The sequence below is a fragment of the Anser anser genome (assembly GCF_964211835.1).
Source record: "Anser anser genome assembly, chromosome: 27".
In the NCBI taxonomy this organism is placed as follows: domain Eukaryota; kingdom Metazoa; phylum Chordata; class Aves; order Anseriformes; family Anatidae; genus Anser; species Anser anser.
Window position 1 is genome coordinate 2214633 of NC_139748.1, and position 25103 is coordinate 2239735.

General features: G+C 52.0%; 3 protein-coding genes across 13 annotated transcripts; 2 read left to right on the forward strand and 1 right to left on the reverse strand.

The window, feature by feature from the left end:
- The first annotated feature begins 88 nt into the window (after positions 1–88).
- Positions 89–8861, forward strand: IRF6 (interferon regulatory factor 6). Of its 6 annotated transcripts, none has more exons than XM_083812448.1 (9): positions 89–195; positions 363–914; positions 4488–4664; positions 5779–5983; positions 6433–6555; positions 6661–6807; positions 7109–7501; positions 7892–8010; positions 8292–8861. In XM_083812448.1, exons 2-9 carry the CDS (start codon positions 897–899, stop codon positions 8511–8513), a joined length of 1404 nt encoding a protein of 467 aa, XP_083668574.1. In that variant the 5' UTR covers positions 89–195; positions 363–896; the 3' UTR covers positions 8514–8861. The 6 variants fall into 6 exon arrangements, with proteins under 6 accessions (XP_083668574.1, XP_083668577.1, XP_083668578.1 ...); XM_083812452.1 differs by lacking the exons at positions 89–195; positions 363–914 and adding exons at positions 1156–1311; positions 2056–2156 and having other exon boundaries at positions 4458–4664; XM_083812449.1 differs by lacking the exons at positions 89–195; positions 363–914 and adding exons at positions 1156–1311; positions 2056–2156.
- Positions 8862–9139: 278 nt separating this feature from the next.
- LOC310887042 (UPF0739 protein C1orf74 homolog) lies at positions 9140–10328 on the forward strand. Its single transcript, XM_083812463.1, has one exon. It carries the CDS (start codon positions 9214–9216, stop codon positions 10030–10032), a length of 819 nt encoding a protein of 272 aa, XP_083668589.1. The 5' UTR covers positions 9140–9213; the 3' UTR covers positions 10033–10328.
- On the reverse strand, positions 10316–25036 carry TRAF3IP3 (TRAF3 interacting protein 3). 6 transcript variants are annotated; one of them, XM_083812445.1, is made up of 17 exons: positions 24552–25036; positions 22068–22218; positions 21904–22028; positions 20718–20832; positions 20210–20261; positions 19973–19997; positions 19589–19618; positions 19269–19364; positions 15663–15734; positions 15255–15395; positions 14539–14676; positions 14232–14367; positions 13548–13631; positions 13409–13468; positions 12732–12880; positions 11347–11622; positions 10316–11155 (listed from the first exon to the last, which is right to left on the reverse strand). In XM_083812445.1, the coding sequence occupies exons 2-17, from the start codon at positions 22168–22170 to the stop codon at positions 11072–11074; spliced, it is 1686 nt and encodes a 561-aa protein (XP_083668571.1). In that variant the 5' UTR covers positions 22171–22218; positions 24552–25036; the 3' UTR covers positions 10316–11071. The 6 variants fall into 6 exon arrangements, with proteins under 6 accessions (XP_083668571.1, XP_083668569.1, XP_083668573.1 ...); XM_083812443.1 differs by adding an exon at positions 24261–24394 and having other exon boundaries at positions 21904–22218; XM_083812447.1 differs by having other exon boundaries at positions 11347–11460; positions 21904–22218.
- Between the last annotated feature and the right edge of the window lie 67 nt (positions 25037–25103).

Below are 25103 nucleotides of genomic sequence, written 5' to 3' on the forward strand. Positions count from 1 at the left end.
ACAGACGTGTGGACAGCAGGAATGCAGGGCGGATGTACGGCAGCTTCTGTGCCGGCCGCTTGGGGATAGATCAAAGATCCCTCAGACTTTGGCTGGGAGTTCAGCCCGATGCCTCCGCGCGTCTCGTCTCAGGTGCTCGCTGAGCTGCCATTCCTTCGCACATTTTTCTACAGCAGGAATAACGACGTGGCAAAGGTATTATTATTACAGGAGCAGCCGTCGCTCGTCTACCATATCAAAAATGGTCAGGTGAAACTAGCCAAACACGTCTAAAATTCACCAAAGCAGCACCAAATTTTCTTCTTTCCCATTAAGAAAACTCCAGCTTTAGAGTCTCGCCTACTGTTTGTGTTTATTGCCAGACAGATTTTGTTACCTGCTGACAAACTCCTGCTCAATGTTACCTCCAAGTGGCTACACTTCAGCGATGAATGAAGGCTGAAATGTTTACCTGGCACTTGGCACCTCGCAAGGCACACTTTCCAAGAAAAAAGCAGAATTACATTTTCTGTTTGTGTGAAGATTTTCAGCATTTTGCATTCATAATTCCAAACCCTCGGTGTAGGATTAAGCGCCGGCTGTAGGTTAGCCTTTCCCAAACCAGGACTCGGCACTATCCACAGTGTCCATGAGTAGGAGGGAAATTCCCACCGTTTTTTCCACTTCATTGAAACCGAATAGTGAATTATTTGATCTCTTGAAACCGAGATTCACCACTGAGTCACGGCTCCCCACCTACGGGGACGAGCCATGAAAGGCGAGACGCGGGGTGTCCGCGAGGGATGCAGCGGGGCTGTGCGGGCAGGGACGAGGCGAGAGGAGGACCATTGGTGCGGCGTGCCCGCGGTTGTGCGGTAACCGCACCCGGCTTTACGTTTTGTCCTAAAACTTGATGGATGGATCTGCTGGGCCAGGTAGGTTTCGCACTGCGGGAAAAATTAAGAAACTTTTTTTATTTTTTTTTGAAAAAAAAAAAAAAGGAAGAAAACTTTTTTTTTTTTGTAACCCCAGAAATATTAAGAAGCCCTTTTTTTTTTTTTTTTTTGTACCAATTCCCCTAACAAAATCAAGGGGAAGGGAGGGCGGGGAGCGGCGCGGGTCCCGTCCCCCCCCCCCCCCGCGGCCGGGGGCGGGCCGGGGCGGTGCGGCTGCGCCGGGCGCACCTGGGCAGGTGAGGGCGGGGCCGCGGGAGGGAGCTGGGCGCGCCGTGCCCGCCGCCCCCCGCCCGCCGCCCCCCCGCAGAGCTCCCCTCGCCCCCCACCCCCTGTCCCCGACGCGGAGAGCCCCCGGGGTGCGGAGCGGGCACTGCCGGTAAGCGCCGAGGGGTCCCGGTCCCCGTTCTCCCGGGGCCGTGCAGCCGCCGAGGGGGGGTGGTTACGGGAACCGGAACGCGGCGGGGCGGGGGCCCGGGGCTCGCTGCGGTCTCCCCCCTCCCCGGGCGCTCGTCCCGGGCTGGAGGGGGCGCTCCGGGGGTCGGGGCCGGGCACGCCGCGGGGCCCCGCCGGCCGCTCGCCCTCCCCGGTTTAGCCCTGGGCTACGGCTTTCGGGTCGGGGCCAGGCCGGCCGTGGGGCGGGGGTGGTCCCGGTGCCGGTCCCGGCCCTGCGCTGCCGGCAGCTCCCGCACCGCTGCCCCCCCCCCCCCCCGCCCCTCCCCGGCAGCCCAAATCGTTCGTGGCCCCGCCGGGGCAGTCCCGGCCCGGCACCGGGCGGAATTCACCCGGCGGGGCCGGGAGTGCGGCAGGCGGCCGGGCTCCGGGGCGGGGGAGCCCGGGGGCTGCGGGGTTTTGGGGAGTGCTGGTGGGCAGAGCCCCGAGAGGTGGGAGCCGTGGGGTCCCCGCGCAGGGAGGTGGTGAGGTGTCAGAAAGCTGGGTGCGAGGTCAGCGTGCCTCTCCGGGGGAGTGCTAATTCTAAAGGTTGAGCCTTTGGGGGTTTAAAAAAATATATATACATATATATATAGGGTAAGGTAATCAAATGAAAGTAACAAGCGAGGAATGAGGTGCCAGCCTGTGGCACTGCAGAGATGAAGCCAGAGAGCACCCCTTCCTTCCTCAGAGGCGTTGTGAACGGGTTGGGAAGGCGCTGAGTATTCGTGGTCGTGCTGGCAGAGGCTGAAAGAGTTTGAGCTTGGAAAACCCGTGGGCTACAGCAACATGGTAAGAGGCGTGGAGGAGGGAGCCAGGAGGGGACGCGCGCATCCTTCACGCCCCGCGCTGGGTACCACTGTGGGCAGAGCCGCGCCGGAGCAGGGGAGCTGTGCTCCTGCGCCCCAGCATTGGGAGCAAAGTACCCCTCATTCCTAGGGTTTCCCAGGATTTCAGCCCCTTTCCAGCCAGGTCGAGGCAGACTTGGGTAGCGTTTTCCTGGTTTGCTGCTGCTGTTGCTCTCTGACTGGCACCTGCGCTGAGAGTCACCACGATTAACCGCGTCTGGCCCCGACCTTTGTCACTCGTCTGCGGCCGTCGGGGTGGCTGCAGGACCTCTGCTCACCCCGGAGTTTGCTGGAGCTGTCTGGCCCTCGCAGCTTTCTGAGCGGGAGCGGCTTCTGGCGATGGTGGACCCTTGTGGGATGGAAGTTGAAGGCTGGAAGGGGCTGACTCACTGTCTGCGCTGAGCAATGGGATTCAAGTTGGTTTGCTCTCTGTTATTGTGTCAACAAGCCATTGGTGATAAAAGGTCGTAAAGCATTGTAACGTCTGGTATTGACAGAGGCTGTCTGTGATCCAAGGGACAATTCAAACCCAATACAGCAGCGCCAGCACGCTGTCCATGTGACTGAATTTATTTTGTTTGAGAGGCAGGCATGAATTTTTGTCCGTGGTGTATGGGCTTGTATTTAATCTTGGCCTTGCAAATGTGTGTGTACACAGTGTACGTTATTAGAAACAGAGGGAGCTGCTTAAAGCAAAGTGTAAAAGAGATTGTGGGAACAAGCTTTAGTTAGGATCTCTTTGTTGCAAGAAATGGCTGTTTTTTCCCTTAGCAAGTGAAATCAATACTTGTTGTGCGGTTTTTTGGTCTCAATTGTAAGTCCAGGGTTAACCTGGACTTTGTGTCTTTGCAAACATGCTACTGAGTGTGTAATTCTGATAGGATTTTTGACATGAATAACTAATGCGGTAGTTCCAGAAGCATGAAAACGAGGATTCCTTTCTGATGTTTGCAGCACCTGTGAAGCACTCTGCTAACATGCCCAGGTCCTTGACTAAGCACATTTTCAAACTATTACTTAAACATGATTTGCAATTGATTCTGAGCATTTTCTTTGTTTAACAGATAAAAATAAGTTGTGCTCAGATTAATTTTGTGTGAACACTTGCATTTGAATTGGATCTGCTGGTATTCGAACAAATAAAACCCGTTCCTAGAGTAGTTCTTGGATAGTTTTTTTTAATCTCCTCTATCTCTGCTGCGAGACACATTTTGAAACTCCCGTGGCAGTATTCAGGGCTTATGGCAAAGGATTTGTTTTTATCCTGTAACTGCCTTATTAATGGAAAGTTTGCCATTTTTCTCATTGGTTTCAAGATTTACAAAATGAATTTGCAAGTTACACCTCCTAAGCACACGTAGCATGTGTCCCCCTCCCAGTCTCAAGATACCAAATGCTGCCTTCTTTTGCAGGGGACAGTCATTAATTTCACATCTGTGACTTTGTTCTGAAGAGGAAGAATATTGTTGGTTGCAAATGTAGTATCAACATGGTACCACTTAAAAACAGTAAATTTAATCCATTAACTCCGTGGCTTTTTTTTTTTTTAAGAAATTAAACATTAAGTCAACATGACTTGATTTTTAGTGTCAGTGCAGCCTTGCAGTTCATCTCCTCCTGGATAAACATCCTGGTTATTATAGGTCAGCACCTTATGTTGGTGCTTGCAAGTGATTATATTGCATTCAAAGAATTCAAGAAAAAGTCGTGAAATGACTTTAGGAGGAAAATCCATCTCTGTTAAACCAGTCCCCTCCACTTCAGCCGGATGGTTCCACCTATACCTCAGCTGGGGCAAAGGCTTCAGATTTGGCATGTAGTTTTCTTTTCCTTCTCAATGCAAGCCTGGCAGGATTGAAGAAAAAGTAGATGAGAGATTCCTGTTTGCTAAGGGGTACGTGGAGGCTTTTGAAATTCTAATGTCTGTTCTTGCTGTGGCTTGTTTGTGGCTTTATCTCCTGCGCAGCACTTACAGCTCAAGTTTGATTGGGGCTCACCCTTCCATGTGCTCAGTTAACACGAATAATGCAGGTGGTTGCTCTAGAGACATTAGCAGTGTAGAAACATCACTTAGTGATGCATTTGTAACTCCTCCTGGTAGAAGAATGGTAGTTAGCTAAATCTGAATTGTTGGTTGTATTATTACACGTTGAAACCACTGATAACAGTAGCACTGCGTAGAGTACTTAATGAAGTTAACTTTTTCTTTTTTTAAAGAATATGACTCTCTACTAACCTTTTGCAGTTGGTCTGCTATTACCTCTGTCTTTTGTAGACAATGGCGTTACACCCGCGGAGAGTCCGCTTGAAGCCCTGGCTCGTGGCCCAGGTAGATAGCGGCATGTATCCGGGCCTTATCTGGCTAAATCGAGAAGCAAAGCGGTTTCAGATCCCCTGGAAGCACGCAACTCGGCACAGCCCGCAGCACGAGGAGGAGAACACCATCTTCAAGGTGAGGGAGGGAGAAGCTCGGTTGTACCACGGCTCTTACACAGAGACAAAGGGCTGAATTGTTGGCCGAGAGCTGGATAGGCGTTTCAGTAGCTGCTTCCAGGCGCATTTTGTCCTGTTTCTTTGACCTCTGAAATGCCACTTTGAGCACTTCGATGCCAGGCTTGGCACGGTGCTGGAAAGGTGTTTAGTTCTTTAACTCTTTCAGGCCACCAAAGGCCTGACAGTGTCTGGTTGTACAAACCGTGGGAGATTACTGCTGCTTGTTTCATCGACTTGGTATAGCATGTGGCAGCTGCCTTGTTCTTCACATCAAACCGTTAAATATTGTTACATAAATCTTAACAGGGAAAGGAAAAATATCGCTCCAGCACAAAGTTTGTTATTGTTACTGCTGTTCTTAATATTCTTCTCCCATGGGGTTCATTTTAACTCCTTTACTCTGAGGGATTTTTGACTTCCTCTGCCTTGAAAGGATCTTGGATTAATGGTCTGATTCGGGGGTGAGACAGCTAGGTGGATACCTGAGGCTGCTCCATTCTGTTTTAACCGTATCCACTACCCCTGCACAGGGTATGGCTCGCTGCCAGAAATGGCTTTTGGTATTGTGCTTAACACCTAGAAAAACTCAGTGTGCAGTCCTGTATGACTGATATTTTCTTAACTTGTATGAAGGTGTGTGCTCTGAACTGGTAATGGATTTTGGAAATTTGGATTTACATCTTTTTTAAGAAAATCATTTTAATGGGGAAAAGGAAAAAACATGGAGAGAGACTGGAGCGGGTTGCCCAGAGAAGCTGTGGATGCCCCATCCCTGGATGTGTTCAAGGCCAGGTTGGATGAGGCCCTGGGTAACCTGATCTAGTGGGTGGCATCCCTGCCCATGGCAGGGAGGCTGGAACGAGATGGTTTTTAAGGTCCATTGCAGTCCAAACTGTTCTGTGATTCTTTGAAAAGCTATTACAGAGGGAATGCCCACTGTTGCTATCAGAAGAGCTGTAGTTAAGGCTTCTGCGAGAGAAGGATTTTACAATAAATTTGCTTGTAAGCTTCATTTCTGATAAAAGCTACTCTATTGCGAGGGCTGGACTGAGCATGGTGTACTTTGTCCCCAGGCATGGGCTGTGGAAACAGGAAAGTACCAGGAAGGAGTTGATGAGCCAGACCCTGCAAAGTGGAAAGCCCAGCTCCGATGTGCTCTTAACAAAAGCCGGGAATTTAATTTGATGTATGATGGCACCAAGGAGGTGCCCATGAATCCTGTTAAAATTTATGAAGTGTGCGATATCCCGCAGTCCCAGGGATCAATCATTAATCCAGGTGAGGGCCTTGCTGACACAGTGCTGGTTACTGAGCAGGCGTTTGTCCAGTGCGTGTGCCTTTCTCCTTGTGACATTAACTCTTGAGCTGCCTTTTGTGTGCTGTAAAAAAGCAGTTGCCATGTGTAAGCCCAGTTACACTTAAGCTTCGAGGACTTTGAACCATAGTATGCCTACAGTAAAATTAACAGAGCTGCACACAGTTGCATGTTTTTTGCTTAAAAAAAAAAAAAATCCAATGTTGTCAATAGTTTCTGTATCCTCAGCTTTCTAAAACGAGGTATTAACCTGAAAATAATATTGTACAGATAAAATTTTGTCTTTTTACTTAGAAAATAGACAAAATTCTGCTATTGTGCAAAGCCAATGTGAAGATTACATTTTTTTCAAGAATGCCATTGCAGTGTTTCATGCCGAATTATCTACCTGTCACTCTGTGCTTGTTTGCAGGTTCCACTGGCTCAGCTCCATGGGACGAGAAGGATAATGATCTTGATGAGGAAGAAGAGGAAGAACTGAACCAATCTCAGCATGTCCCTATTCAAGAGACATTTCCATTTCTTAATATAAATGGTTGGTGGCATAGGCTGTAATGTAGTAGTGAAGTTATTTGCTTGTATATTGGTGCATGCTTGCAGTTGAGTCTTGGTTTAGCAAATAATTGATTCCTTTTTGTAGATTCTCCAATGGCTCCAGCCAGTGCAGAAAACTGCAGCCCTGAAGCTGTGTGGCCTAAGAATGAACCTGTAGATATGGAAATGCCCCCAACAGCTCTGCAGCATGATTTCTTCAGCAGCCCTGAGCTCTGGATCAGCTCTCTTCCAAGTACGTTTATGGATTTATAGTACTTCTGTCATTGTACTTAAAAGTTACAACTTTTTTTAAACCCTTTGGTTGTTCGCTTGTTAGCAAGAATATCTGATAATTTTTTTTTTGTGTGGTTCTTTGGGGACCCATGGGTTGGACTTGATGATCCTTGTGGGTCTCTTCCAACTCGGGTATTCTATGATCTGTGTATAGCTAAAACATCCCTGTGAGTCTAAGTTGGACTGTGTGGTGTGTGTCTGCTGCTGGTAAAGTATGCATAGAGGTCCAGGGAAAATCCTACTGACAGTTTCTCTCTCAGTGACAGACCTAGAAATCAAGTTTGAATATCGAGGAAAGGAGACGGGACCAACGACAACTGTAAGCAACCCACAGGGATGCAGACTTTTCTATGGAGAGTTGGGTCCTATGCCAGACCAGGAAGAGCTCTTTGGGCCTATCAATTTGGAGCAAGTGAAGTTTCCAGGAACAGAGCAAATCACCAATGAAAGGCAAAAGATCTTCACAAGTCGGCTATTGGATGTTATGGACAGGGGACTGATCCTGGAGGTCAGTGGCCATGCCATCTATGCTGTCCGGCTCTGCCAGTGCAAGGTGTACTGGTCTGGTCCCTGTGCGCCTTCTGCCGCCACACCAAATTTGATTGAGAGGCAAAAGAAAGTCAAATTATTCTGCTTGGAAACATTCCTAAGCGGTAGGTAGCTTCTGCTTCTGGAAGATAATAGAGTCTGGTCTGGGTACTTGGTGACGCTATTGGAAAGGGTGGTCTGCCATGGGGGTCAGTCTGGATGCGCTAATTAGCTTGCACACGCATGGTGCATGGGTAGTGGCCACTGCTTCTCCTGACCTCAGTGGACTGCGGGGCACGTGTGCATCAGAATAAAGTGCATGTGCACTTATTTAATGCTCTGAAAAATATTGGTGGGTGTTGATTTTAAAGGAAACTTTTCTGGGTTAAAGAAATAAATTGTAGTTGTTGATGTGTGAGAGTTATAGCTAAGACTCGGGACAATACAGCGAGGTGGGACATAGAGTTTCTAACCAAAAGATGGACAACACTGCAGCATTCTGCTTTTCTTCCTAGAGCTGATTGCCCACCAGAAAGGACAAATTGAAAAACAGCCACCATATGAGATCTACTTCTGTTTTGGAGAAGAGTGGCCTGATGGAAAACCTAGAGAGAGAAAGCTGATTGTGGTTCAGGTAGGAGCTAAGGCCCTGAAGTGACACGTGGCAGCCTTGCTGGGGCCACAACATTGGCTCTGGATTGATACCCACAGAAACCAGAGAACTGTTCTTCTCTGCCATGGTTATTGGCACTGAGAAACCCCAGCAGGGCTGGTGGGATTTTGTGCACTGAATGACATCGATCTGTGAGTGTGGTTTAGGTGATTGTGGACACCATCCTGCAGGGGGTTCCTGCCCAGGAACAGGGATGTACTGTGTGACTGCTAGGCTAAAATGGCTGACTACTTCTTCAACAGGTCATTCCAGTCGTGGCCCGGATGATATACGAAATGTTCTCTGGTGACTTCACGCGTTCCTTTGACAGTGGCAGTGTGCGACTCCAGATCTCTACGCCTGACATCAAGGACAACATCGTGGCTCACTTGAAGCAGCTGTACCGCCTGCTGCAGACCCATCAGGAGGGGTGGCCGATGCAGGCCCCTGCCATGCACATGGCACAGCCGCTGCCAGCGCAGTGACCCGCGCTTTGTCCTGCTGCTGCGGGGTGCCCCAGGGTTTCCTATGTTGTACATATGGGGAAATGTTAGTGAGTGCCTTGCCTTAACCTGAATGAAATTTGTAAATCTGGTCTTCTGATTAACTTTCAACAGTCTATGGTATTTCTGTTTTGGGAGCGTTTTAAATAAAGGGAATAAAGAATACCTCTAGCTTCATTGCTGTTTTTAGCTGTTTGCTATGTGTAAATCAGATTTTTAATTCTGTAATATTTTTTAAAATCCACTACTGCCACCCTGTATATAACACTTGACCATTAGAGGGGGGAGAAAAGTAATCTGTGCTTTATTAAAACTGCTTTAAGAATGTTATTTTGTCGTCTTTTGTTTCTCTTTGGCTGCTCTCTAGTTGCAGCCTTGCACCCTAGCGCTTCTTTCAGTGTGCTTTATATTTTATATACGTGCATTTTATATATGTGGATGTATTTGGAGTAAAGGGGGGGTTTTAAGTCCCCCTCCAAAGTCCAGCGGGAGCGCTGAGCTCCAGCGGCCGGCACGATGAGGGCAGCGCCCCCTCATCGCCCTCTTCCGTGTTTACGGGGCCGGGCCGCCGGCCTAGGCCGCTCCGCCCCGGGAAGGCCGCTCCGCTCCGCCCCGGAGCCGGGGGCCGGCCCGGAAGCCCGGTGCCGGGCGGCGGCTGCTGCTCGCGGCCCGCTCCGGGGGGATGGAGCTTCTGGAGCCCCTGCCGGCCCCGCAGCTGGTGGCGGCGGCGCGGGAGGCGCTGGGGGCCGGGACCGGGCGGCGGCGGCGGCGGCTGCCGGCATCCCGAGCCCTGCAGCTGGCCGGGGAGGTGCTGGCGGTGGCGGCGGGGCTGAAGCCGGCGCTGCTGTACGACTGCGGCGCCGCGGGCCCCGCCGAGCTCCGGCGCTACCTGGCGCGGCTGCGGGAGGCCGGGCTGGCCCCGCGCCGCCTGCACCTGCTGGGCGCCGGGGGCTCGGCGCTGCTGCTGCACCCCGGCAGCGCCCGGCGGCGGCTGGAGGCCGCGCTCCGCTGCCGCCCCGGGCCCTTCGTGGACGTGGCGGCGGCGAGGGGCGGCCCCGCTCTGTGCGGGCCGGCCCAGGCCCAGGCCATCAGGGGCCACCTCGCCGCCCTCCTGGCCCACCTGGAGGCCGCCGAGGAGGCCGCCGCCGGCCCCGTCTCCTGCAGCGAGGTCGTCCCCGCCGGCTGGAACCTCTGCACCGTGTTCGGGGTGCTGCTGGGCTACCCGGCCGCCTACCACTTCCCCGCGGAGGAGGGCGGCGAGAACTGCCTGGCGCTGACGCCGCTCAGGGTGTTCACGGTGTGGGCTCGCTGCCCCCGGATCCAGGGCGGGCTCGCGGTGCAGATCTACTCCTTCAGCATCCCTGAGAGCCTCTGTGAGGAGTTGCGGGAGGTGCTGGACGCCTGGTGTGACGACCTGAGGGACAATTTCCGCGCACAGAGTGACTTTGTGGACCTCTGCATTTCAAGCGAGGTGGTGTCGCTTCCAGCGGTGGCCTTATAACACAAACACATGCTGACTTTCCACTGTATGCCTCACGTGCCTCAGGGAGCGAGGTGAGAAACTCACCGAGAGGCTCTCGAGAGGCCCCAAGCCCTGGGAGCTGTGCTGTGGCAGTTTGGGCCCCGACCGCTCAGGCCAGTTGCTGCAAGTCCACACACATCCCAAGTATGTGGGTGAATGCACCCAGAGCTGCTCCACAGCCTGGATCCTGACTGTGCTCTGTCGGGTATATTTATTTGTGGCAAACAACTGGAGATTAATAAAAAATGGTAACACTACATTTAAAAAAAAAAGTTTATTGAAGGCTCCATGCTGTATTTAGTACTCCTATGATGTGGTCTCACACACCTCAGCTGAGCCTGCACTTGAACAAGGGATGGGTGCTGCCATAAAACTGGCTGTACAGCTCCGAAAGGGGATGAAAAACACTGTCCATTGAATTAATGTGGCGCTGACCATGAAGGAAGTGGACACAGCTGTGGGGATGCTGCCATGAGACAGGCTGCTGGCAGGCTGGAGGAATGGTGGCTGAACTTGGGCCAGGCAGGCCAGTGGTGGGGAAGCTGCTTGGGATGGGTGGTTCATGGGGGTGATATAGAAAGCCCCTCTGAGCACCAGTTCTTTGTCAGATAGCATTAAGAAATGGTCCAGGGTTCTGTGTTTCCCATGCACAGAGACAAAAAATGAAGCGAATTGAGTACTTCTCTAAACATATATATATGGTTCCCAAACACATGGGACAAGGGGTCCCTGCTGCCCTGTCTCTCCCACCCCCCATGAGCTGTTTGAGTGTCAGTTTGAGTGGTTTTGTCCCTCAGGGCAGGAACTGGGCAGTGCAATCTTGAGCTGACGAAGAATAACCAAAGCAGTGAAGGGAAGGGGCAATCTCCCTGTGTCTATTGGAGCCGTGTCAGTTTGCCTGGAGTGAGACCAGCCCAGGATATGAACCAGATAAGTGCAAGAGCAGCAGAAGGTGCATCGCCCGTTGCCACTGGTGAAACAGAAGTCAGTTCTGAACAGAAGTCGTTGAGAAGGTGCCTCACGGTCGGTAGTTTGCGAGGAAGGCAGCCATGGCCATTGCTATCACTGCCAGCAGAAGAGGGAGCCAGTTACCACGCTGTCTCTGCAAAGAGAAGCAAGCGTTACCAGGAAGTTGGTGGGCAGAAGAAACTTCTCATTGTTCCTAACAGACGTCATTCATCTTTAAACACAGCCCAAATAAACGGGAGAATTGTCCCAGACAAACGTGGAAACAAACAACAGGGAAGCTCTGGGACCACGTGCTGCGGGGCTGGGGCGAGGAACGTCTCCCACCTTCGCCGGTTTGCTCTGGACGTGGTTGAGCTCGTCCCGGCACTGGCGCAGCCTGGTCAGGCAGGAGCGGTACTCCTCGCTCAGGGCCTCCAGCTCGGCGCGCAGCTCCTGGCACTGCAAGGGGACGTTAGCGGGGGCGTTAGCAGGAGCGAGCCCCGCGGGGCCGGGCACACCGAGACCGGCAGGGCTCCCGCAGCAGCCGTGGCTCTTCGCCTGCGCACGGGCAGCCTGGTGATGGGGGATTTTCACTTCTGCCACCTGTGTGCCCACATATACCTGCACAGGACAGAGCAGATTTCAGTGTTACATGGTGACACAGGCCATGCCCTGGTTATTCCCATCCCGTGACCTGTTTGCTTTCGCTGCCATCTTTCATGGGAGAAAACAGCAATAGCTATTTTTTTTTGACCACACGTGTGTAGGGCAGGAGGAAGAATGGGGTATAAAATCACGGGAGGGGGTTCATTTTGCTCTGTGAGAGCAGTGGGACATATGGGGCAGGTGCCTCAGTCATGCTGCACGTCCCCAAATCCCGGAGAGCACCCTCAGTCCCAAACACCCACACGGTGCAAGACCCTGGCACCTCCTGGGTGCCGGCTGCCCTGCATCCCCAGCACCTGCAGCTGGTCCCCGCATCTGGTCCCTATTGCTGGGGTTGCACTTTACAAACTCCGTCCCCAGCTGCGGCAGGGTGATGCCTGATACCGCTGGTGCTCTCACTGGGGTCGGGCTGTAGGACAACAACTCCTCCTGTGCCGTTCTCAGGTCTGCTATGCAATGTTGCAAATCTTATTTTCGTAAATCCCCATTACCTAAATTGTACTGTAAGAAATAGAGGACTGTTGGTGGCGGGTAGAGGGCGCAGTTAGTGCTGCTGGTTTTGTGTCCTGAAGTAGTCCTTAATATGGAAGAGAACCTGCAAGAGGTCAGGAAGCTGAGTTTTTTGTGGTCAAGTTTCATGTTGTTGATTTTGTTTGTTTGGTTTTTTAGTGTTAGCAGACCCTTCGTGTTATTTGTGAACCTTTTCTTTTCCTCTGGTTCATTCGTGCTCAGGGCTTCAGCTCTTAAAGCGTGGCTTTGGCTTTTCCCTATTTCTCTCCCTGAACTGGGTTCACCTGCAGAGGCTCAGCCGGAGCTGCTGAAGCAGTGGCCCTGCTCACAAAGCTGCTCGGTGCCCCCGCCTTGTGCACACGTGCTGTGGGCTTTAGCTGAGGCTGGTATCAAAAGAAAAATTCAGCAAAGGTAATCCTTGGAGCAAGTACCAGGAGCAGTCTGGAGCTCCGGCTGCCTTCAGCAGCTTTAATGGGTTGTTTTCCTGCTCGCTCCTGGGAGCTCAGTCCCTAGCAGGGTGACTCCATCCCAGCCGTGACTCAGTGCTTCCTCACCTCGTTCTCCTTTGCTGTAAGCTGGGATGTCCTTTTCTGTATCTCAGCCTTCAGGCTTTCTTCTGCCTCCTCCTCAGGGTGCTTTAACAGAGCATTTTGTGTTTCCTTGGCAGGAGTGAGAGGTGGGCTCTGCGTGGTGAAAACCTGATCTAGAAAACAGTCAGGCTTCTGATGAGAAACAGGTCCTGGCTCTCAGTTCGTTTTGTATCTTGTATACTCAGCACAGTTTAAAGATAATATTTGCATGCTATGCACAGAGAGGAGCTGAGTTAGTTATCATAGGCTTGCCTCTCCTGCAGATGCAAGTTAATAATCTTTAGAGGAGTATTTCCTAGTAGTTGCCAGAAATGGAAGGGAGGGAGAGTTAAAATGCCTTTTATTGCTTCAAGTACAACAATAATTGCAGTTACAAACTGGAATCTATCTATAAATCTATATATTTTTAAAAAAGTATAGCCACTGAAGTAGAATTTGCAATGAAATCCCTTTATTTTTTTAAGTGCTTGCCATCATAAATACACTTGAATTTTAAAGTTAACTAACAAAATATAACTAATTTCACACAGTTTTAAAATAATCCTTTATTCTAAACAAATAAAGACTTCTCCTAGAGTCACTTTTAACATTCCCATGTCCAGCTAGAGGAGTGCTAGATGGGAGTTAGAAAGTTTGCTGACCTTTCCTTTGCACCATCGCTTCCTGCATTTGCCGCTCGTTGGTCTGGTTCTGCATCAAGTCTGAGAACACAAAAAGTCACCGTCACTGGCCGCAGCACCAACGCAGGTCTTTTGTGCTGTGCTTCTTTGTGTTACTTACTGTGCAAGTGGCTGATCGTTGCCTCCAAGGATAGCTTCTGGCTTTGTAATGTTAGCTTCTGATTTTGTTCTTTTTGCAGTTTACCTGAAATAATAACAGTAAGAAAACCTGAAATAATAACAATAAGAAAATCAAGGTTGATACAAATCTCCGTGTATTTTTATGCAAGTATGGCAGATTTCCCTTTCTCCAAATGCGTAAAGTGGAGCGGCTACCGTTGGGTGCACTGAAATTTGATCTCTGAAGGAATGTAATTTTTAGCTATTAATTGCACTTGCAGTTTTGGTAGCTTCTTCTAGTGTATCTTAAATCATGAATAAATTAATTGAATGTACTTTAAACCTGTTTGAGTGAGACTGTTATGAAAGCTGAACTGCCACCCATCTAGTGTTCGTTAATTCTGTTTTGAGATAGCCATGCAAAACATTTACTGATCTTTGACTTCCTAGGTTTCCCATTCCACTGTTTCTTCTTGGGAAGTCACTTGGCTTTCCTGAAACTCCTCTAATCTGGTTGGAAACTACTCTAGGAGCTCTTTTGGAAACCAGAGGCTCTCTGCAAGCTGAGATGTGCAGTGCATTCAGAGGAAGATTGTTCTGGGTGTGCTTGGCTGTCAGGATCAGGCCTTTATGAGTATTTGCTTTATAGCTGCCCTCTGAGCGGCCCCGTCCCCCTGCGCGGTACCTTCGATGGTGCTGATGTGCTCGGCTTGGAGCTGGTTGTCCTCCTGCAAGGCGCTCGCGTGCTGCTGGAGCTCAGCGTGTTCCTGCTGCAGGCGGTCCAGGGCCTGCTGGAGCTGCTCGTTCTGCGCCGCCGTGTGCTGGGGCGAGAGGAGCCTGGTGTCAGCGGGGGCACGTGGGGGGACACCCGAATTGAGGAGGATGGAGTAATTGTGCTCCACCAAAGTGTTTTGTTTTTTTGTTTTTTAAATTAGGTGGAAAAAGCGGGCTCAGTGGGCGATGGTGCCGTTCCCGCAGGGGAGCTGACGTACTTGCAGTTTGCTTTGCAGAACGTGGAGGTTGCTCTCGAGCTCGCTCTGCGTCTTGGTCATCTGGGTCCACTCGGCTTTGAGCGTGGTGTAGTGCACCTTCCAGAGGGCCAGGTCCTCCCTCGTCACCTCCAGGCATCTCTGGGGGAAGCGGGGACTGCACGTGGACCTGCTGCCCGTGGGACTGTGCCGCGGGAGGCCAGTGGGAGGCCAGCCTCACGCTGCTCCAACCTGTCATAACCTGGCATGGATCTGAAGCTCTTGGGTGGGCAGAGGGGTTTGCTGCAGGGGTGGCTGCTGCAGGCTCACTGCTGGGCAGCACCTGCGGCTCTGAGCCTCCGTGGGGATGGGGAAGGCCAGTAGGATTTGGGACACGGTTTGGTTAGCGTCCCGAAAATACTCGCCAGCAGTTTGCTTTGACCAGCAGGACGCCTCCTGGGGAAAAGCTGTTTTGATGTTAAGTCACACCAGAGAAAGCATCTCCAGAGACCTCATGTGCTGGATGCTGCGTGCGGCTTGTGGCTCGATGGGCATGGGGAGGGGATGGGGTGAGGAGCGGTGCAGGGAAGGGAACACACTTCCAACTGCCGCGCAGCGGTGTGTCTCCAGATGTGCTGTTCTTAATAACCTGATGTGGGGCTTATGTGAACACTGGTTGGCACTAAACTGACCTTGCTCAGTAACTTAAAAAACAATCAGGTGTAAAACACATCTCTTACCTGAGAGTTTTGCAGCTGTTGCTCTGCTTGGAGTTTGTCCTCGAGCATCTTCTGAAGCGCCTCCTTTGCCTTCTGCTCGTAGGTCTGCTTCTGGTCCTCCATCTCTATCAGGATCTTCTTCACGCACTCCTTTGAGTAACTCTTTAATGGAGGAACAGAAGTGCTCAAAGGGTCTTATCTGGCATATTCCTAATCTTGCTAAGCCTGAATGTTAGCAAATCCGCAGTGTGTAAGCGCTACTGTTAATTTGCTGTGAAACATTGCTTCAGCAAAGAGGAGAAATACTTTTCAGATCCATATCTAATCAGATTGCTCTGGAAACTGAGACCCGACCTAATTACATGATTCAGTATTTCATTTTCATGCCTTTCTTCACCCGTGTTTGTTTCTCAGAGAATCAGGCATTACCTGGGTGCAGGCCTGCAGCTGATTTTCAAGGGCCCTTAGTTTGCACTTCAGTTTGTCTTCATTCAGCTGACCCTGGGGAAAAACAATTGGCCCAGCGTGTGTAAATCACAAGTTATACAATATGCCTCTGATGTTTTGTTAGCTTGTTTGTTTTCTTTCCCCCTTTTCTTCTATATTGTGGCTAAATTTGGTCAAAATCTTTTCAGTGCTCTGAGTTCAAATAATCCTTCGCAATCCCAGAATAGGTGGGTTACGGGGGAAGCAAAACCTTTACGCATTGGAAAACCCTGTGGAAGCAGAGTGTGGGCGCCTGCAGTAGGAGAAGCTAAGAGGAGGCGATTTCAGCCAGGCGGGATGGGGCTGTGGGACACACGGCTGCTGTCTGTCCTGCAGGCCGTGCTCCCTGCTCCTGCCCGTGCCGCTCGGTGCCTGCAGCCCGGCGGGTGCCGGCTCTGCTCCTGCTGCTGCCGTTGGGAAATGGCCCGGGTCTGCGCTGTGACATCGAGCAGCTGGGCAGGGGGACGGATGGCAGCAGTGGTGATTCATTTTCCCTATTATCATCTCCTCTCAGTGTTAGTCAGACTTTTTACTTAGGTTTTGTGTAACCAGACTGCATGCAAATTCAGATAAAATTTCTAGCAAAGGGTTCACGTAGGCTGTTTTTCCACCACTGATACTGAGAACATCGGTATCATCTCTGCTTGCTGCTGTTTGAAGTCAAGCCTCTGAATAAGCAACTCCTTGATGTTACGGGAAGAGCTGTCAGACCCAAGCAAAACCAGACTCTCTGGTGTCTTAGCACTGTTCAGATTTGCACAGAAGTCAGTTTACAGTCCCAAAGAATAAAGCTTCCCAGTTCAGTTAATACAATAAAACCTGAAGGCTATATCCCCTTAGAAAGTAGGTGGAATTTTGAAGAGCATTTTTAAATGCGGAATATTATGCCTAACTTTGCTCTGCAGTTCATTTCGTTCTGCTCTCCGCAGAGGTTCACAGGGGAGGGGGGTGGCGGTGGTTCACAGCCCTTGTGCACAGATGTAAATGACTGTGCAAAGTACCAGGCAGCGGAGCACCAGGCCCTTCCTACGCTTGGGAGCAGAAGTGTGCTGGCAAACTCCTTTAATGAGGATACAGCTTACAAATTGGTGAAAGAACATACGGTATTGAGATTTCCCTAAATGGAACAAACTGCCTGTTGCCAGAACAGCATGTCGGCGAGGGGCGAGTGGGTTTGTGCACATGCGTGGGAGGGCATGAGAAGTCATGCCTCTGACCAGAAAAGTTGTGTGAGCTAATCTTGGGCAAGCCCTTGTGCTGATGATTATGGACATGAAAGGAGCTGGTTTAAAGCACCACCACTACCCCCAGAAAAAACCATCCCAAACCACCCCACAATAACAAAACCTTATTGCTACCGCTGTCAGATGGCGGTTGTTTTTTTCCTGTCTTCTGCAGTGTCTCACGTGATGCTGTCTTGAACACCACCTGAGGATCCTTGCATGAGAGCCCAAGGACAAAAACACAGTCAGAGGAGAGGACTGGGGCTGGTGTTCAAAATGTGGCCACTTCTGCAAATGCTGGATTTGAATTCACCAAAGCCCTCAAGTCTGAAGTTACCAGACTGGGCAGCTCCAAAACCTTTGCTTGAAAACTATTCTGCATTTCTCTGTGGCTGTCATCTAAGTGCCATATACATCTTTAAAACTGTTTTTGGCCAGCAGCTGCAGTGGTCTGGTTGTCCTGTGACTGGTGAATTTTCTCTGATACTCCTTTCTGTTAGTCATTTTAAATAGCTGGTTTAAAGCGATAATTTTAAGTGCTGTTTCTGGAGGACTTCCGTTTTGCCCAAACTTGATGCCTGTGCTAGTAAAATGGGTCCAGAAAGTCACAGTAGTGCACTGGATATGACAAAGGGCTTAAAATCAGCATGGCTCTAAGGCATTTCCAAGAGCCAGGCTCAACTTTAGAGCTCAGAAAGGGAAGCAAATGATTTAAAGGAATAATTTTCTTTAAGAAGAGAACAGCTCAGAAGTAACTACTCTTAATAACCGTGGGGTGACTGACTTAGCTTCCTGCACCTGGCAGTGTTTTTGAATCAATGAAGCAAGTTCTACAACCGATGGGGTCCGAGTGCCGGACCTGTGGTGGGACAGGCTCCAGCCTGGAGGTAAAACCGCGGGGAGGAGGAATGGGGGACCCATCCCTGCGGGGTAACGATGCTCCCATCCTCCTGCACAGCATTCATTTGCTCCATCAAACCAGAAGCACCCAGGAACACGAACAATAACTCAAAAACAACTGTGTGGCCATTTCAAGAGTTACTGCTGGCTCATTGGGAAGGATTTAAAAGCTGCTGCAGCACACATGGGGCATCCCACCCGGACACGGCTCGCGCTGCTGGACCCGTCCGCGCGTCCCGAGCAGCCCCTGCCCCTCTGGCCCCCTCCCAGCACAGCCCCTGCTTTCCCCCGGTGGCTGCGGAGCCAGCAGTGAGTTACTTTTTAGTCCTTGATGAAAGGTTGAAGGCAAGAGGCAGCAGCAAAGCCTCCCTTCTGCAGCAGAGATAGCAAGAAGCAAAGTGCACCCACCTGTTTCTAATCTGAGGTTTCATGGCTACTTCCTGCAGTGTGTGTCAGTGTTTTTTCCTGCTCGCATTATATTTGAAGAAGCAAGCGAAGGCGGAAGTTTCTAACCACAGTACATCTAACACATTTTTTTTTACAGCATCTCATCCTATCGTTTGCTTTTCTGCCCCAACAGAACCTTCAAACCATTTTTTTTTTTGATGGCACAACAAACGGTATATTAATAGTTGATTTAATAACACTACTTAAAGCACTTCACGGGTCACCATAAAATGAGTCCTAAAATTCATCACCTTCATCTTACCTCCTGACACAATGAGGAGGAGAGGAAGCCCTAGCTCAGTGCTGCCTGGAGGATTTTGTCTGAGCTGTGGGGAAAGGGCTCGATGCATGGCCACAGTTCAGCAGCATACCCCAGGCTGGGCAGGTGCTCCAGTTTGGAGCAGCTAAAATTTGTATTTTGGCCAGGAAAATTTGGTTCAAAATGTTTAAGACTTGACTGGGAGAAAAACAAGGTGGAAGGTGGTTGCTTGGATTCACTCTTTTTTTTCCCCCCTACTTAACTACTTCTACTGTCTTTTTACTTGAGCAAAGGTGGGAAAAACAAGTGCTTAAAAAAACTCTTTACAGAACTTTACAGAAGAGAAGGGTTTTACACCTTCTGTTAATCTGAAAGCAAGGTAAATGCTGTTGCAATTTTTTTGTGGGGGATGAAAGGGAAAAAATCAAGCAACATAACCCCCTAACTTTTTTCTGAGTTTGTGTTCAACCTGCCCTGAAAAGGAAGGGGAGAGCAAGGAAGGAGGAAAAGCAAGCGGCTGCTTCCAATCCGGCACAGTGCCTTGTCTTCCCGGTGGCAACGTTGCTGCATTTCAGACCCGCAGCATCTCCAACCTGTAAAGCACTGAGGCCAAGCAGAGCTAGAACTTGGAAAAGGAGGCACGTGGAGTTTTTTGCTGGCATGGGCAAGCCGGTCCCTGCCGTGGCAAAGCCTTCCCCAGCCCCAGCAGCCGCCTGGTACCTGCCAGGATTTTTCGGAGGCTTGCAGCAGCGTGGAGAGCAGCTCCTGCAGGATCACCATCTTCTGCTTCAGCAGCAGCTCGCGGTGCAGGGCCTCCTGTGGGGAAGCGAAGCGGGGTCAGGCAGCCCCATGCCTGGCTCCTGCCCCATGCCCTTGGGGCTGGGGGTGTCCCTGGGTCCGGCAGCTTGTCCATGTGCTTTCTTGGCAGCGTTAACACTGGGCACGTGGCACCCCTTTGATTAATAACAAATAAACGTATGGCTGTACTTGCTCGAGGGCTGCTGCTCTCCAGGGAAGCACTTATGGTGCGTGGTGCCTACCTTCAGGTAGCTGGACAGCTGTATGATTTCCTGGAAGGGAAAGGGGAAATGTTTCAGTCCACGGGATTGTTTCAGTTCATAAACATCTAACGAACTGGCTGCAAAATCCAAACGTTTCAAAATCAAGCGCAGTTAACAGAGGGCTTCAGAGCGCACAGGGAGGGCCGGACCCTGCTGGGGTGGGTTGGCTTCTTCCTCCGGGGAAGCGGAAATGCTTTCTGCAGTTCCTTATGGCATCTTTGCCATGCAGCGCCTGGAGTAGCTGTGTCGTTATTCAGGAAGCCATGGAAATTTAGCACCAGTTGGTGTTCTGGTCAGAAATTTTAGAGATTGTGCTCTTTTGCAGGAGTTCAAGTCTAGTCATCATCCATGTGTTTTGCTTACCTTATTTAAAACCGCTGTTCCACAGCTGAAATGGAAAAAGAAAGCACGTAAGTGAGGTGAAGGTGAGGCAGGTTTCTGAAGCAGCCCATAGCCCGGGCACCAGCCTCTCCCCCCGGCCGGAGCAGCGCGTGGATGCTCGCGGAGCGCACGCAGGGAAGGGGCACGGGCTGGGCCCTGCGAGGCGGCCTAGTGGGGCCTGAGCCTGCAGCACGGGGCAGGCGGGGGGATGCGGCTTACTCTGTCTGCTGGCTCGAGTCTTTCACCGCTGTGCTTGTGAGCGTCTGAGTTCCTGTGAAAATAAAGCGAGAGGATGTGCCCGACGCCCTGCCATGGAGGGGCCCTGGAGCTCTTCTCTAGACTCTCCAAAAGGGCACAATGTCTGGGCGGGGGGGGTAGATGCTTAACCAGTGCCCAGCCCAGCAGGGACAAGAAGCAGAGAGCTGCTGGGCTCAGGGGGAAAGAGATGTGTAATTCTGCAGCCTGCAGTTAGCCCGCATGCCCCAGGATAACTGGGGGCAACTGCAGGGAGCCCTGAGCACAGAGCACCTGCTGGGGAGCTCTGCTCACTGAGCTGCGGGCCGGCTGACGAGGAGATATTCCTAACGCCTGCAGCCTGGTGGGGATGCTCAGCCCGGGATGGTAAAGCCGCGGGGCTGCAGGAGGTGCCGAACGGCCCCGTGGGACTGCGGGGCTGGAGGAAAGCACTCAGCTCCTGTCCTGCGACCACTGAGCATCCCTCACCTACCTTGGGTGTTTGTGGAGACGCGTGGCCCAGGGGTGGCTTCTGCCGAAACGTCGAGGGGGCTGCCGAGGCCGAGCGGGGAGAGCACGGGGGGGTATGCGGGGTGGCTCCACGGGCGCTGGAACAAGAGGGTGGCTTGTGTCAGGGTCTCTCTGAAACAGAGGGCTAGGAGTTGTGGCTGGGTCAGGATTTGTACCTCCAGTGGCCAGGGAAGAGCATCAAAGAGATGCTGAGAAACCAGGGCTGTTTCCATGTGGACCTGCTGGTTTGGCTGCAGCAGCACCAAAACTCTGTAGGGGAGCAGGTGAAAGCCTGCTGGGTGGACCAGGACAAGGAACCCTGAAGTGCCTTGATGTTTTTGGAAAGGATGAGGACCTGCAGGGGCTGGGTCCTGGCTGCCATGGAGCAGAGCTCTGCACCCCATGGCAGTGAGTCCTGGACAGAAACTGCACAGGGGCTGTGTGTGTGTGGACGCCTGCCCTGAGTTCCTGCTGCCTGGTGTGCGATTAAACCCCTGAGCCAAGTGGCAGCGGGAGGTGACTGCTCTCCGTGCCCACGTGCTGCAAGGGAAGCTCGAGGGTGTCCTGGTGTCCCACTGGCACCTCGCCTTCCACTGTCTCTGCTCGTGTAAGTTCACAAAGCCCCTGGGATGAACTTGCACTGTGCCAGGGGAATTATTCATTTTGCATGGGATACAAATTTAGAAGGGAATCTGTTTGACTCTGGGGTGTCTTGCATCGCACCTTTCTGTAAATATTCTGACTCTCGGGGTTGCCGTTAGCTGGGCAGCACTGGGCAGGCAGCGGGACCACAGAGCGTCCTCGCTCCCAATAGAGAAGGTGCTGGGGGAAGCCAGGTGTTCAGAGTGCAGTTTTCATGAGGGAAAAGTAATTTATGTAAGTGCAAAACTAGTCTGGCAGCTAGGACGTGGGGCTGTATTTAGAGGAATGGCAGTAACACTCCATCTGGTTCAAGTTTAGCTTGGAAAACAGGAAAGGAACGCACTGGGAGGGAGGCATCACTGTTTACCCTTGCCTGACTCCGCAGTGTGTAAGGAAACGCGAGGTTTTTGTGGGTGCATTCTCACTTTGCACTTTGGCTTGGGTCTCAATGCAGCTGCAGTTGGCGAGCAGCCGCCGTGCTGCAGCGGACACCGGAGGAACGGAGCTGCCCGCGGGGCTGGCGTTACCTGCAGCAGGCCGGGCGGGCTGGGGTCCCCTCGTGCACGGGGGCCCCCGGGAGCCCCCACCGCGGTGCTCGACAGGTTTCTCCTCCGGAGGAACTCGCGTTGCCTCGGGCTCTGCGGCAGCTCCTCTGCCGCCCGCCCGGGCCGGCGGCAGCTCGGCGGGTGGCTCCGCCGCCGCAAGGCCTCGCGCGTCTCGTGCCGCCGCTCACACTTCTCCTCGTAGCTCTCGCCCGCGCGCCGTGGCCGGGCCCGCTCGGGAGGGCTGATCATGCTGGGGCTGCGCTGCCGGGCCACCACCACAGCCCTGCGGACTTCGTCCTGCCAAAACCAAGGGGCAAGACATGATTTGAGTGAAAAACAAGCATTTCTGAGGCTAAATAAATGTGACATATTTGTAGACAGACTAATTCTGGAGTTCTTGTCCAGTGGACGAGAGTGGTGTTCATGGAAAATGAGCTCGCATGTGCTGACAACATAAAACATCCCACTCTGGTTTTGCTCCTCAGTGGGGTGGCTGCTGACCCAGGGGATGCTTGGAGCAGAATTGCAAACAGTGAGCTCAAGCTCATGAAGTTGCCTTCACTACCAAGTAGTACTGCTTCCACAGCTTCCTCTGGGAGAACTGTTTTCCCGATAAAATAAAATCCCTCTGTTGTTCAGACTAATTTTTGTGTGCGTGCTGTTACCTTTTTTTTTTAGCCAATCGAAGGAAAATGATAGAAACACAGGAAGAACAATAGCTGCTGCTGTTTCTGTAGTAAAGTTTTAAAGCGTGCCTATCTTTTACCCTACTTTTTCAATAGCTCCAAAAATAGCCTCGCCATTGAGTAATTCACGCCTCGAGCAGTGGTGTTGCGTTTCTGAGTGGTGGCTGCCTTCCTGTGCGCAGAGGGGCCAGGAGCAGCCAGCGGCTGTGGGCCCGGGGGTGTTTTGGGGTGCAGAACCTGGCAGCGCCCTGCAGGTCGGGGTGCCCCGCTCCCCAAAAAGCCCAGCTGCCGGGTGCTGCTGTCCTCCAGCTTTGCATGGCTGCCAGACACCCATGCTTTCATTTTTACAGGGCTTTGGTTGTATTTGGACCTTTGCCTCTGCATCAGTCAAAGAGAAAGCCGAGGGATAACTGCCTGCAGCTGCCTGTCCTTCCTCCCTCGAGCGAGCATCGCATCCCCTCCTGCCTCTCACCGATCGGTGGGGAAGGGGCTTGCCATTCTGGGAGCACAGCTGGGAGGGCCCCGGGCTCTGGTCCTTGTCCCTAGTCAGCCTGGGGCCATGTTGCATGTGGGGTTTTGTTCTCATGTTTAGCAAGCCATGTTAATGTAGGAAGGAGGAAAAAAAAAGAAAATTCATTGGTGTCATTCTGTCTCAAGCAATTAGGAAGTCATTACATCTAATGGGAGGGGAAAATGTGAGCAAGTAAAAACCCATTTACGTATGTAACACTTCCATGCCTTTTAGTCTGCAGTAAGATCTGCTCCTTTGGTCTTTTTGCTGTTGGGATGTGCCATCATACAGGCACGTCGCTAGCACCCACTGCTCACTGCGGGGCCTGCGCTCGGTGCTGCCGGGGCCGATCCTGCTCGGGGCTCGGGAAGCTCCAGCAGCCCGCAGCTGGCAGCACGCTGCCGCGAGCGCACGGCCCGCCGGGGCGTGGGGCCGTGGTGCCCTGCAGCCGAGCGCTTCTGAAAGAGGAGGCGGCGCTTGCTGAGCTTTGCATTCATATTTGTTTGCATATTCCGCTCTTTGAAGCTTCAAATGGCTTCTGAAGCGTCTCTAATTTTAGCTTAAGCTTACTGAAGGGTCCCACCAGTGTTGCGCTGTTTGGGTGTTTCTTACTGCGATGCACTTTGAGCTGAAGGGATCTGGGGCCACAAGAGGCTAAGCAGCTTATCTCCGTGCAGCTTTCGTGTCCGTACCGTAATGACCCCGCTGTGCCCAGCTGGGCCTTTCCCCTCTGTGCTCACACGCCTGCGTCCCCTCGCCCGGTGGGCACGGCAGGGCCAGGCGAGCAGCTTCACCCCACCGGGCTGCCCTGGGCACCCACCTGCACCCCGCAGCACGCTGCCTGAACGCCCAGCAAGCTGCACAGCTTGGGACAAAACACGTATCTGCAGACAAACCTGCTCCGACCTCTTCAGGACATGATAAAAGTGGTTTTTTTTGATTCGGTTTTCGTAATTTCAGAAGTGGCCTAATTGTATGGTGCACCCAGGCCTTGGCCATCCGGCTCCTTCGGTGGGAAGCAGCGCGGCCCCGCTCCCAGCCCGCCCGGCCATCCCACCGACGGCTTTCACAGAGCCTCGGTTAACTCAAAATGGGCTTTAAAGCAAGGTAAAGCTTAAAGAAATGCGCGGTCCATTACTCACCCCAAGCTGAGCAAACTGTTGAGGCCTTCTTGACAAGCTAATACTTTATTTCCTTCTTCTGTTACCCCAAATCACCCTCTCTAATTAACAAACGTGTCCTCTATCTTTGCTTTCCAAGTTGTTAACGTTTCTTGCTTCAAGGGAAACAAACAAAAAAATTGTTTCTTGCCGGTTCATGTTACAGCCTCCCCGTGTCAATCATGTAGGCTGCGAGCGGGGTGAAAAAAGTGGAAAAAAGGTGCGCGGCGCTGAGCAGGGCAGCGCCGGCAGCCCGGTGCCACGGGCACTTACCCGGCTCCTACTCGGCCACCGCGGAGCAGTGGGGCGAGCGCGGGGCTGTGGGGTGCAAATGCACTGCCACTGTCATCGTGGTGCCAGCGACTTCACGGTGCAGCTCCCTCGCCCTTTTTCTTTCTGTCAAACAGGAAACGTTGAAGCCGCAGTCCCGGTTCCTGTCCTGCTGGCGGGCGGGGAGGCCGGGGGTGCGCGCGCCCGGCACGGGGGGACCGGGTTATCTTGGGGTGCCAAAGGCTGCGGCTTCCCTCCGCGCAGAGCCAGCGGCTATCTCTTGGGCCATCTCCCTTTATCGCTCTCTGACACTTGGAGGCTGAGCGCTGGTCCGAGGAGCTGCCTGTGGCACCGGCTGACCGAATCTCTCCGGGCTGCTTTGGGGTAAAGAAATCCAGACTTAGCCAAGTGCGGTAATGCTATTATTTGAAGGCCTCTTGCAGATTGGAAGGGAAAAAAAAAGTGTATTTCAGCAGCCGAGGAGAGGTCACAAATGGCAGAAATTCATTAAGGTCTTTAGAGAAGTGAAAGCTGTGTTAATGCAAATCATGCAGC